Source organism: Protopterus annectens, chromosome 10.part0 (assembly GCF_019279795.1).
Source record: "Protopterus annectens isolate FY-2018-M chromosome 10.part0, PAN1.0, whole genome shotgun sequence".
NCBI lineage: Eukaryota > Metazoa > Chordata > Ceratodontiformes > Protopteridae > Protopterus > Protopterus annectens.
Window position 1 is genome coordinate 10,714,110 of NC_056744.1, and position 14,070 is coordinate 10,728,179.

The 14,070-nt window shown below is 45.3% G+C and overlaps 1 protein-coding gene across 3 annotated transcripts in view; it reads left to right on the forward strand.

The window, feature by feature from the left end:
* Positions 1-14,070, forward strand: part of CASKIN2 (CASK interacting protein 2) — a 1,742,750-nt gene that overhangs the window by 1,281,785 nt on the left and 446,895 nt on the right. For all 3 annotated transcript variants that reach the window (XM_044084941.1, XM_044084943.1, XM_044084942.1), the window contains one exon: positions 1,083-1,228. In XM_044084941.1, coding sequence (XP_043940876.1) covers positions 1,083-1,228 — 146 coding nt within the window. The remainder of the gene's footprint in view (positions 1-1,082; positions 1,229-14,070) is intronic.

Here is a 14,070-nt window from a genome sequence, read left to right on the forward strand (position 1 = left end):
ATCCATTTCTGCTACAAACACCACTGGAAACCACCCTCTAAGGGGGTCAGGACGCATTCCACCAGGGCAACCTCCACCTCTGCAGCTTTTCTCAGAGGTGTCCCCACCAGGGACATCCTGGAGGCTGCAGCATGGACTTCTGTTCATACCTTCACCAAGCATTACCACCTGCCTATCTTCTCCAAATCCAGGGCAGGTTTTGCAACCGCAGTCTTGCAGGGCATCCTAGCCAGCCCCCAGTCTTTTGACTGCGTCCATCCTTTCCTTCAGCTTTGAGAATCGACCCAAGTGTGATGACTGCAACAGTGAAACACGAAGAACCTAGTACAGTTGTGTACAATTACCATAAATGTAGATGTTTGAGTGTATTCCTTGTTGCAATCCTGGTTTCCCACCCTCCATCCTCCTTGTCTCTCTCTCTCTCTCTCTCTCTCTCTTCCTCACTCTTTACAGGGAATTTTTGGTATTTACTTTCTACTGGTGGTGGTCTTCCACCATAACCTAGCTCCTTATTTGGAGGCTCCTGACAATTGACTGATGTAATGGCATCGGCTCCCTGATTTTATACCACTGACAACCTGACGTCAGTCCTGGAGCGACAGCAAACAACTCAGAAATACTAAGCCTTTGGTATTCGGGCCGACTGAGGGCTACCCCTGGCAGGATAACCCAAGTGTGATGACTGCAACAGTGAATACACTCGAACATCTACATTTATGGTAAGTGTACACAACTGTACTATTTACATAAGATTTATGATGGACGTAACTGATTTATTTTGGGATGGGGGGTTTATCAGATGATTACTATATGTATTGCAGCTGCTAATGTAAATGGTAAAGGAAACACTGTAAATAAAAAAATAGGTGAACTGACGACAGGTCTGGCTACCTTGTAATATTGCATTTGAACTTAACTGGCAAATTTACATTTTGAAAGTTACTTGTCTAGGTTACTAACCTTAGGAACATCATTATTCTATGTTCTTGTCCAGTCTGTTTTTTTTTCCCTGCGGATTTGTATTTGGGATGTCTAAAAGTATTTTGCTTTTCTTTTTTTTTTTTTTTTTTTTTTGATAAAAGGAATGAGACCACTTCATTATGCAGCTTGGCAAGGTAAACCAGAGCCAGTTCGCCTACTGCTTCGAGGAGGCGCATCTGTAAACATGATATCCCTGGATGGACAAATCCCACTTCATCTCTCTGCTCAGTATGGACATTATGAAGTGGTAAGTAACTTACTTGCATTCGGAGTAGGCAGTGTTACTGGTAAGTAGCTAGCTCTAGGGATGGGATAGAGGCTAGGGCACTGGCAGCTTTTCATTTAGGAACGGTAGTAGAAGGGATGTTCATCGTGCATACAGCTGCAGTCATTACAGATGGGTTCTCCTGCCGTCAGGCGGGTCCTCGGTCGGCCGAATTCCAAAGTCTAGGTCCGGCGTCGGTTGTTGTCGCTTTCTTTCCTGACGTCAGTGCGACAGGGGTATATAAGACACAGCCAACGCCATTTTCTTCAGTCTTTTTTGCCGCACGGTGCCCGAAGCAGAAGCAGTTCGCAAGTGCCGGTCGGCCAGCTCCTGAAATTACGAAAATTTGGAAACCGAAGTCTTCTTTAAAGCTAAGTACCCCATTGGGGAAGCTTTTCTTGCCTCAGACCGATGTCAGACAAAGTTAACAATTGTATTTCTTGTGGGAAGCAAATACCGCATAAGGATTTCCATTCCCTCTGTATACCTTGCTTAGGCCCAGACCACGACGTCACGGGCTGTCGCTTTTGTGCTACTTTCAATAAACGCACTATTAAGCGTCGGGCGGAGTTCACCCAGCACTTTTTTGGTAAAACTTTTAATTATAAAATGTCGTTGGAGACTCCGACTACTGTTTTGTCCAAAAAACACAAGGACAAAGACCGACACGCGAGGTCCGCGGTCTCCACCGACACCACGCCAAAACCGGCTGCACGTGGTCCGGTTCTCGGTGAGGCGCCTACACAGCCCCTGACTACCGATGACGCTTCTCTGGCGGTGTCTTCTGTAACCGAGACCGCAGGTTCCTTGGCCCATACCCCGACTACAGCTACCGAAGCCGCTGTGAGTGTTGAGCCTCTTAATGTGGACAGGTCCACTTCCACCCATGGTGTCTTCAGACCTTCTTCTTCCTTTTCCATAAAGGCCTTTACTAAGTCTAAATCAGCCATGCATTCCAAGAGGCCTGTTGCACAGGGCCCATCTCCAGGCCCCATGCCTAAAAAGCAGATGCTCAAAATGGCTGAGGATTTAATTACACTTATCAGGGGTTCCCAGCCACCTCCGGACAAGAGACCCAGAGTGGAGGAAGATTCTCCCTCTTCTGACCAGGGCTCCATTATTTCAGAACATTCTGATGTGGAGGAACATTCGTACTCCCCTTTTGAAGATTCTGATGCAGAACAGTCCATTCCTTCTGTATCCCCCCCAGAGGATTTTTCATTCGGGGAAACCTTGCATACCTTGAGGGAACACTTCCATTGGGAAGGCCAAGATTTCTCAGATTCCAAGAAAAGGCTTAGGGAATTTCTTTTGCTACCTCAGCACAGACCTCTGGCGATACCTCCTGTCTTGGACATACTTGATGATGTTTACTCGGAGGCTTGCCTTAATCCGGACTCCCTGCCTCCTGCCCCAGTCAAGCCTGATAGGTACTACAGAGTTCCTAACTCACACCAATTCCTTTACAAAAGCCATAATGCAGACCCTGAGTACCTCAAGGGTATGAAGGCCTCTACTGCTAAGAATCCATTACCTTCTGAGAGAGAGTCTAGATCCTTAGAAAGGTGAGGAAAAAAGGTATTTACCTCGGCCACCCTAGCCATGAGGGCCTTAAATTGTCAGTTCCATATGCTTAAATATCAACAGTTTCTGTTATCACAATTAAAGAATAAAATGTCACAACCTGAACAGCCAGATTTGAAGGAGTTGCAGGATATGATGCATAGTGCAGAACAAGTGGGTAAACACACCTTACAATGTGGCTATGATGCTCTAGAGGCCTCAAGTAGAGCTGCTGTTACAGGTTCAGTCATTCGTAGACATGCCTGGCTTAGGGAACAAACCTTGCCTGACCATGTTAAAGCTAAACTATTAGATGCTCCTTTACAAAAGGATGTATTATTTGGTTCTAATGCTGAGGAGATTCTACGGAAAATGGAAGAAAAAGCTAAATCTATGCAAACTGTCAAGGCTTTTCTACAGGTGCAACCACCACGTTTTAGCAGAAATTGGCCTTCAAAAAACTGGTCCTTTCCAGCCACGGACAAGCCCCAAAGAGGTAGATACAGGCGCACAAGGGGCAGAGGACAATCTCAAGGATCATATAGAGGCAGACAATGGCAATCTCCAGCACCAAGAGGTGGTGAAGACAGTGCACAACAATACAGGAAACAAACCCAATGACTTTCCCCTTTGCATGCCAAGCAAGGCTCAGGTGGCAGCACCCTTGGGAGGAAAGCTGGCATTGGCATTATTTTCAAAAAATTGGCATATTGTCACAAAAGACAAATGGATCCTGGACATTATGAACAGAGGCTACAGATTTCATTTTCACACTCTTCCAAAAATGAGAGGCATGCCGAACCTGCCACACAATCAAAGGGCAGAGGCTCAAATACAAATTTCAAAGCTCATGGGCATGAAAGCTATTCAAGAGGTACCTACTCACGAACAAGGTCAAGGTTTTTATTCCAGACTATTCCTGGTACCAAGGAAGGGAACTGATTGGAGACCCATTTTGGACTTATCCATCCTAAACACATTTCTACTCGTACCAAAATTCAAGATGCTCACCTTACAGCAGCTTCTTCCCATGCTGGGCAAGGAGTCTTGGCTGGTAACATTGGACCTCAAGGAGGCATACCTGCATGTCCCAATCAGACAAAGCTGCAGAAGATACCTCAGATTTCTTGCAGGTTCAATCCACTATCAATTCTCTGCATTGCCCTTTGGCTTATCTACTGCGCCCAGAGTATTCACGAAATGCCTGGCATCAGTAATTGCCTACTGCAGACTTCAAGGGATACAAATTTACCCTTATTTGGACGATTGCCTGATCCAGGCGGACAACAAACTCATACTTCTGGAACATCTGGCTTATGTAACACGGTTATTGAATTATCTGGGATACACAGTCAACAAAGAGAAATCCAGGCTAACACCATCTCAGAAAATAATTTTCCTGGGTGCCAACTTGGACACAAACACCCAGATGGCCTATCTTACACCAGAAAAACAGGGGCAACTAACTCAGTACTTCAAGATACTAGCAAATTGTACCAGGCTAACTGCAAGGAAAATCCTGCATGCTCTGGGATTCATGGCATCTTGCATTCTTCTAATCCCATATGCAAAGTTGCATATGAGGAAACTTCAATGGTACCTAAAAAAACTATGGTCTCAACACAGCCACAGTTTGGAAACAATAATACCACTAATTCCATGTTTGCAAAAGGAATTTCTATGGTGGGCCCAAGCATGCCAAACAAACACAGGTCTACCATTCTGCAAGCCTCAAGCAAATCAAGTCATCACAACAGACGCCTCAGACTATGCCTGGGGGGCACACATGACAGACAGGCGCATTCAGGGCAAATGGTCCCAAAAGGAAAAGCACCTTCACATCAATCAAAAGGAGATGCTAGCAGTGATAAATGCAATTACAGCTTTCAAGGACCTACTGCATCCAGGACAATTATTGATAAGAACAGACAACACCACAGTAATGTGGTACATAAACAAACAAGGAGGAACACATTCATACCCCCTGTGCAGGCTGGCCATGTCACTTTGGAACATGGCTCTGGAATGGCAAATCGAACTTCAAGCACAGTACCTACCGGGTTTGGAAAACACGCTGGCAGACAATCTAAGCAGAAATATGACAGATCCGCACGAATGGAAGTTGCATCCTCAAGTGTTTGCAAAGATAATCCAAGCGTGGGGAAGGCCAGACATAGATCTCTTTGCCTCCCACAAGAATCATCAATTGACAAAATTCTGCTCAAGGACATTTCATCCAAAGGCCTGGAGGGTGGACGCCCTTTCTTTCAGTTGGGCAGCACTGACAGTTTACGCCTTTCCACCTTTGCCTCTACTGCCCAGGGTGCTCTTGAAAGCAAGAACAGACAGACCAAGGATGATACTGATTGCTCCAGACTGGCCAAGACAACACTGGTACCCACTCCTGAGGAGTCTAACACATTCTCCTCCCTGGACCCTACCTCTAATGCCTCTTCTCCTGACTCAGCACAGCTACAAAACTCTACACAGTCAGCTGAAAACACTCAACCTGGCTGCATGGAAAATTCCTTAACACCACAACAGACCCTACTCTCCAAGGAGGTGCAGGATGTCATTTTGGAGGCAAGAAGGCCATGTACTAGAAAAGCTTACTCCGCAAAATGGAAACGGTTTTGCGCTTGGAATGAGAAAAAGGGCCAGGATCCTAGAAAACTGAATTTGCCTCAGATATTACAGTATCTAGCTGAGCTGCTGAACAGTGGACTTTCATTTTCCTCCATCAAAATCCATGCCTCAGCCATTTCTGCCGAATACAACACTGATCCACCCTTATTCTCTCACCCACTCTTAAAGCAGTTCCTCAGAGGGGCTAAGAATATAAGACCTCCAAGGAAACAACCAATACCAGCCTGGGATCTTAATTACATTCTAGAAAAATTAACATTGCCTCCATTTGAACCAGCTGCCTCAACAGATTTGCAATATTTGTCCTGGAAAACAGCTTTCCTTCTGGCTATTACCTCAGCTCGTAGGGTCTCGGAACTACAAGCCCTCATGGCTGTGCAGCCCTTTCTCATCTTCCATCAGGACAGGGTTTCCCTGAACCAACCCGTCATTTATGCCTAAGGTAGTATCCAGGGTAGCTTTAAATCAGGCCATACACTTACCTACCTTTTACCCCAATCCTCAAAACAAAGGGGAAAGGCTGCTACATTCCTTAGACATCCATAGACAGCTGCGTTACTATTTGGACAGAACAAAGCCCTTCAGGAAATCAGAACAACTCTTTGTGTCCTATGCTGTAGGAGCTCAAGGGAAGCCAATTTCCAAACAGACAATTTCAAAATGGAAAGGCCACTGCATACGGTTTTGTTACTCCTTTCATGGTAAATCTGTACCTGCAGGCATCAGATCCCACTCCACAAGGGCCACAGCTACCTCTGCAGCCTTCCTCAGAGGAGTCCCTACCAAAGATATTTTGGAGGCAGCCACTTGGAGTTCTGTGCATACCTTCACTAAACACTACCACCTACCTTTATACTCCAAAACTAGAGCAGGCTTTGCCACTGCTGTGTTGCAGGGCATTCTGGCTCCTCCCAGTTCCACCTAGTGCCTACCACCCTGTGCGTAGCTTTGGGATTCTACCCATCTTTAATGACTGCAGCTGTATGCACGATGAACATAGTACAGTTTTGTACCTACCATAAATGTAGATGTTCAAGTGCCAATACAGCTGCAGTCCAGGTTTCCCTCCCACCTTCCCCTCTGGGTACAGACCTAGTGGCTAACTCCTCATCTTACAACCTGATTGGGTTATCCTTCTATGGTGTATTTGCTTGCAACTTCTGATTTTTGATTATATTGCATTACATGATTATATATAATATATATATATATATATATATATTACCTTCCTTCTGGGGGCACCTGACATCTGGGGCAAGAAAGACTGAAGAAAATGGCGTCGGCTGTGTCTTATATACCCCTGTCACACTGACGTCAGGAAAGAAAGCGACAACAACCGACGCCGGACCTAGACTTTGGAATTCGGCTGACCGAGGACCCACCTGACGGCAGGAGAACCCATCTGTAATGACTGCAGCTGTATTAGCACTCGAACATCTACATTTATGGTAGGTACAAAACTTTACTTTCTTTAGTTCCGTTCATGACAGCTTACTCGTTAAGTTCATGTGTTTTGTATAGGTGCACAATTAAAGCAGTTTTGTCCCTTAATCTGGTTGGTATACATTTCCAGAAAATACAGCAGCTGTAAAATGTACAGAGATCAAAATATTGTTTAAAATATCTCTGATAGAGGCTACCCTACTCTGAAATAGCTGGGCGTATTCAACAAAAACATAACCACATTGCCAAATGTGGAGAAATTCATTTACTGTGGTTACTATGTTCACTGGCTAATGAGTATAAAGTCAGATGAAACTAGAGGCAACAGCGCTACCTGTATTTTGTCTGCTTTGGTGAAGAATGTGCATTTACTTCTATTTAGCTGATGTAATGAGTACTGGTGGTTTATTCATTTTATTTTTGTAAATCTGGTACAGTAGGGCAATGAATGGTATTTCTGCCTCACAACAAATTGTTCTGCAGTTTGATTCTGAGCTGTGGTGCCTTCTGTGTGGAGTCTTGCTTGTCTTCCCTGCGTCCACACAGGTTTTCTGAAGTTGCTAAATTTTCTACTTACTTCCCACAGATATGTAGTAGGTCAATTACTGTTCTTCAGATTTACTCTAGTTGTCTGTGTGAATGAGTCAGTGTATTTTCTGTGATAGAATGAGACCCTCTCCAGAAAATATTGCAATGGCCTGTTCCCACTGACTGCTGGTATAGGCTTCACTGTCCCAAAAGGCCTGTAAAGGATAAATCAGATTTTCAGATATGGCTGGATGGATATTTATTACGTCGTAGTGGTCTTTGTCCTTTAACCTTCTTAAGTTGCAGATAACAGTTGAAGTCAAATCTAATGTAAGCAACCATCCTGTCTGATTTGTGCACCATTTACTAGAATTTTAACATTTGTCATTGGGAGTTTCATCTCTGTAACCTGTGGGACTAAGATCAGCTCTCAAAGCTTTCCCCAAACTACCCTAGCCCCACAGGTTTACTGATAATCCCTCAGCACTTAAGGACCCATCTTCAGATCTGTTTGGCTGCATATTGAAATCATTAACTCATAAAACAGTCCCGGGCTACAGTTCTCTTTGTTTTGAGAGTTTCTTGCACTTTTACTTGCAATTGTTTTCAGTTTAAGTTTGGTTAGTTTACAGGTCATTTCATTCCTTTTTTCCTTTTTGTGGATTTTTTTTCTGTTTCTTATTCATGTAGGTTGTCTGTCTCCCTGCCTCAGTGGCACATTTTCCAAGGTTAGTACAGAAGTATTTTTTCAGCATTTTTTCTGTACTTGTTGCTGTTTGCTTAGTCATTTCCATCACCATTGTTTTTGCTGTTATCTGATAGCAAACTGATGTTGTTAGCTACTAGCTTCTAGTAATTACTGTTGTAGTTGACATTATTTGGAAAAAGCAGGAGTCAACACACTTTCAAAAAATGAAGTTGCATTACTAAGATGCCTCATACAGTTATGTTTTGATGAGGCTCATCTTGCAGAGGATTGCAGCATTTATGCATGCTTCAAACCCTTTTCTCTTAAAGAAATAAACATAGGCTGCAGTTGGAGAAACTTAGGGCAACTCCCTCCACTGATGCTAGGGTTTCATGGACCCCCCCCCCCCAGCAAAAAATGTTGCCACTTGAAAAAGAAATTGCTGCTGTGGATAAGAAGTCCAAGGTTATTGATGCTGGTCAGGACTTCTCTGAGGGTGTTGTGCTTGCTCTGTCTTCCCTATGTCAGTCAAGCATGTTCAAGGTATTGCGTCCTTGTAAAGGATGTCTGCCACAACTCATCATGCAGAGGGTTACTTTTCAGTCGCTTCTTAACTGGAGATTTAGTCACCTGGCCTCTCCTCTTCCTCCACACCCATTGTTCTGGCCTGTGTCTGTCCAGATGAACTGCATAATATGTGCCAGGGATTCTTCATGATGCAGAAAATGTGGACCTAAGTATCTTCTCCTGCTAACTTTGGGGATTTCATTGTACTTACACTGCCTAATTTTTCTGATCATGCTCCTGAACCTTCCTCACTGGAGTCTGTTCAAGCTGTTTTCTCACTTAACCATAGGTCAGCCAGTCACTGTCCACATTGATGGCCAGTTCAGGGTTTATGGACTGGACCTTGTTGTCTGCATCAATTACTTTGACCTCGGACCCCTTAGGAGCATTTACAGATGAGGCATTGGGGTTAACTTCTTAGGGTCAGTCTTGGCTTTTTTCAGAGTTGAGCTTTCTATCCCTGTAGTTGGCCATATGGCACAACATGTTAAGAGCACTGACCTCGACCAATGTATTAACGGTCCTCTCACCTTCAAGGGTTAATGTTGATTCTCTTAATCCCGATGACAGGGGTGACCCTTGAGGCCTCAAGACACTCCTAAGCCAGTGTGCATCCTGGTTGAGGCCTTCCATTCCCTCAGGTCATGTTCTTGGTTAGCTCCTCCACCTAATGACAGTTATGCTGGTGACAGATAACATGTGGGAGAACTTGCATAAAATGGCACCAATATCAAAATGATCAAGCAAGATCCTTTAGCCATCCAAAGACTAGATAAAATGGTAGGAAAACCCAGTGATGGTTTTGACTGCATTTAAGAGTGCTCTCTAATCACATTCCAGTGCTGTTTGCCTGCCTAACTGTGAGTCTTTAGGAAGATAAGAGAAGCAATTGTTTTCTTCCTCTGTCTTCTCTTAGAAGATGATAAACTACTTAATGCACATGTTAAAATTCCAGAGAGGGAATTGCTAGACAAGTCTGCCTGTAGGCGATAAGGTCAATTTGCTCATAATGCAGTGGATGATTCAACTGCTTTAGCAGGCACAGCTGTCACTGTCAGACATTATGACTGTCTCCTAATGACTGAATTTACTGAGTCCTAAGGCCAGATTTTAGGATTGTATCACTTGATGTTCTCAGACTGTCCCTGTTGCTAAATTTGGTCCAGATTGTTATGATGTTCTTCGTGTTTCACTGTTGCAGTCATTACATTTGGGTAATCTGCTTGCTGGTTTGCCCTCAGTCAGCCTGATTAACAGAGTCTTGGGTCCTTCGTCAGTTGCTGTCCCTTCTTCCATGACGTCAGGTCGTCAGGGGTATAAAACATGTAGCCGACGCCACTACATCAGTCTTTCTTGCCGTGCAGTGCCCGAAGCAGAAGCAGTTCGCAAGTGCTGGTCGACCAACTCCTGAAATTTTCGTTTTCAAGTTTCAGAACCAAAGTCTTCAACTAAAAGCTAAGTACCCCATTGGGGAAACTTTTTCTTGCTCCTTACCGATGTCAGTAAAAGTTAATAATTGCATTACTTGTGGAAAGCAAATACCTCATAAACATTTTCATTCGTACTGTACTCCTATAGGTTAGTACTAAGCTAACTGCCCTTGTGAGCAATTTTAAGCCTAGCCAATTATCCCTTGTGAGACTCAAACCCTGCACCTTGTGTTTGTAAGGCAAACACCTTAACCATTAAGCCACCCTCCCAAGGCCCTGACCACAACGTACCTTGTTGTCGGTTTTGTGCTTTATTTAATCAGCGTACTATCCATCATCGGTATATTTTTGCCTCTAAATATTTCGGTTCTCAGTTTAATTATCCAGAAATGTCGTCGGTTAGCCATCCGTCTACCGGGATTCCGAAAAAATGCAAAGATAAAGACAGAGACAGGCCGCCGAGGTCCAAAACTGCCGACAATGCTTCTCCTAAGCCAGCCGTCAGTTTGTCGGTACTCAGTGAGGCATTTTCGCAGCCCCTGATAACCGCTACTTCTGATTTGCAGGCCTCTGCTGAGACCCATTCGGAGTCTGGTATGCCGCGAGATGCTTCAACTATGGAACCCGCGGATGTCTCTACCTTGGATGGGTCCGGAGCCACTGTGTAGGCACCTGCTTCTGAGGGTGTATTCAGGCCTATGGACTTGCATATTAAATCGATGCCTCCTTCATTACTTAGGCCTAAATCTAGAACCATGTCTAAAAAACTGATGCCCAGGCCACATGCTCAGGCCTTTATGCCTAAAAAACAAATTATAAGAATGGCTGAAGATCTAATAACTCTAATCAGGGGTAGCCAACCCTCCCCCCTTCTAAGAGGCCTAGGACTGAGCTTGATTATGAATCTTCTGATCAGGATTTTGCTTTTTCTGACTCTTCTGATGACCTGGATTTGTTCTTACCTACTTATGAGGATTCTGATGCAGAGGACTGTATTCCCTTTGCTTCCCCTCCTGAAGATTTTTCTTTTGGGGAAACCTTACATACTCTAAGGGAACATTTCCACTGGGAAAGCCAGGAATTTTCTGATTCAAAAAAGAGGCTTAGGGAGTTCCTTCTCCTACCTCAGCATAGGCCTTTGGCTGTTCCTCCTGTACTAGACATTGTTGATGATGCTTTCTCGGAATCCAGTTTGGCCCCTGATTCCCTGCCTCCTCCTCCCAGTAAACCTGACAGATACTACAGGTTCCCTGAGTCCCACAAGTTCCTTTTCAAAAATCCTATTGCAGATCCAGAGACTGTTTCACAGGGGCCCAGGGGCATTAAGGCTTCTACTGCTAAAAATCCTACCCCTTCTGATAGAGACTCCTGGGCGCTGGATAGATGAGGTAAGAAGGTTTACACTTCAGCAACCTTGGCCATTAGGCCTTTAAACTGCCAGTTTCATATGTTAAAATGTCAGCAACATGTTATTGGACTGCTTAAACAGAAAATTATGTTGATTCCTGACTGTGTGTCCAGAAGGAAAATGATTGTCTGTGGGACCTGGGTATTCAAACTCCTATGCAGAGGAGGAAAAATGTCCACGAATAAAATACCCTAGGGAAGCCAAGAATAAATGGATGACCACCAGGTAGGCTGCCTTAATAAAGGTACGGTGGGATGTCGGTGAAGAAACTGGGCTACCAGTAAAGCCTTGAGAAAGGCTGTGCGTACCCAAGCGCTTGTGGTTGAAGGCTGAGTGAAGCCTTTAGAAACGCTTTGTATACAGGTCGTAGTTCCGGCTCGTCAGGTCGCCTGCTGAGAGGAGCCGCTAGTGTGACAGCTAGAAATCAAAGATGAAACACACAGAAAAAACAGGCAAAACAATGTAAATGTGGCTCGGCTAAGGAGCTCTGCTCGCCGTGGTGGCAAAAAATCAACGTAGTCGAAGTTCAGATTCTAGAAGGTAGAGCGAGTAATCATTTTTTACAAGTATTCTGCTGTCTCCAATTTTTTATACTTTTCCCTTTTACCACAGTTTCCAGTATCAACATTTTCTGCTGGTAAGATTGCATCTTTACTAATAAAGGTCTTGACTGCTTTCTCATGACCAGGTTTTGAGCATACATGCCAATTTCAATTTAAAAATCCTGCTGTGGAACACAAGTCCAGCTGGAAACATAATGTAGTCTGTTCCTTCGAGTTTCTCTGGTACTGCTGAAATTCTGAGTTTTTTCTCTATGCGTGCTATCATTTAACTCCTTTTGAAATAGCTCTTCTTGAGAATCCTTATACTCAGCCAGCTTTTTCTTCATTTCACCCTCTGATTTTTGCTGTTTTATTGGTTCATCTGAGTAGCTAGTTAAAGCATTGATGTTAAGTTGTCAATCTCGCCTTCATTCTTGCTGGATGGGTTCGGAGCCGAACCTCGGCTCCGACTCGGCTTATACTAAAGCTCGAGAGCTAATTTTACCGGCTCAAGGCAACCCTATATCCCATGATGCTAGGCGGTAACTACCCAGATCTCGTTTGCCGCTTTCGCTAGCGAGGTGCTCTTTTTACCGGCTCACAGGTCAGTGATAAAATTTAAGAAAAATTCTAGTTTTTCTACTTAGTTTTCCCATTATTTTGTCTAAAAAGGCTAGTTTTACTGTTATTACTAATTTTAGTTCCTATTTTTTATCCCTTATCCCAGTTATACTCCCCACCCTAGGTTAGGCCTTAGGCCCTTCTGTTTTTTTTTCTCAAGTCCCCTCACAGGGATTCTTAGCTGTGTGTGTGTGCCTTTAGTATCCCTGTCTGTTTGAGTGTGTGTGTGTGTGTGTGTGTGGATTCTAACTTTAGAATCTTGTTTTTCTTTTCGACAGCAATATGTTGAAAGACACAAAGGTCTCAGGCTTCAAGAAGTGTGACTCGTGCTGTCAGAAGATGTCGCTGACAGACGGTCACACTTCTTGTTTTTATTGCCTGGGACCCCTGCACCTGCAGGACTCTTGTTCTGTGTGCCATGCATTCAGCCCAAGAGTCCTGCAGGAGCGCAGGAATAAGTTGATCTTGAGGGGCCTGTTAAAGCCCGGAGGTTCCCCGGCTAAGTCCTTGCCGGGGAAGCCTTCGAAGCCATCCAAACCGTCGGCTCCGTGCTGTAAGCCTTCGGCTGGTGGCTCACATTCTGTGACACGATCGGCTCCGGCTGGAGCCAATACGTCTGTATCGCAGCTTCCTGCATCGGCTCCGGCCGGAGCCGGTGCCTCCAAGACTCAATCTTCACAGTTGGCTCCAGCTGGAGCCGACGTGTCTACGGCTCCATCAGCTCCACCAATCTCGATGCCCTCCACACATAAGAGGTCCAGATCTCCATCTCTGGAATCTATCCATTCGGCTCCGAGATCACCTTTACTCTCGGAGCGGAGCCATCGGAGCCATTCCTCTCGGTCTTCCAGGCTTTCCGACCATGACCTTGAGAGGGTGGTTAGCAGACTGTTAAAGTCTCAGCCACTGGCCCAAATGCTTCATAGCCTGTCTCATCAGACAGCGGCTACATCCATACAACCTACTATTCCTCCTTCAACTCTGCCCCAGTGTTCGGAGCCGGAGCTCCTCGGAGCCACGACCGTTGTGACGTCGGAGCCGATACCTCCCCCTTCGGCTCCTTCGTCTGCTCCGATCTCGTCCATGGTGCCTTCCTTGGAGGGATCCGGGTGCTTGGACTCTCTCGCCGGCTCTGAGGGGACGAGTGGCATCGGACCCTTGTCCGACCCCGTTCTCCCTCTCGGAGCGTCGGCGCTGGTGAGTTCGGCCCCGACATCGGCTTCGGAGCCGTCCCTGTCGGTGCCGGCTGGGGTTCCTAGTTCTTCGGAGCAGGAGCCCTCTGGCCTGCCTGATAGGGGCGCCTTTGAGGTCATGAGGAGCGTACTGGCCCCATTGCCTGCTCTACGGTCAGCTCCATCAGCTCCTCCCACTGTAGTGCCTGCTGAGGT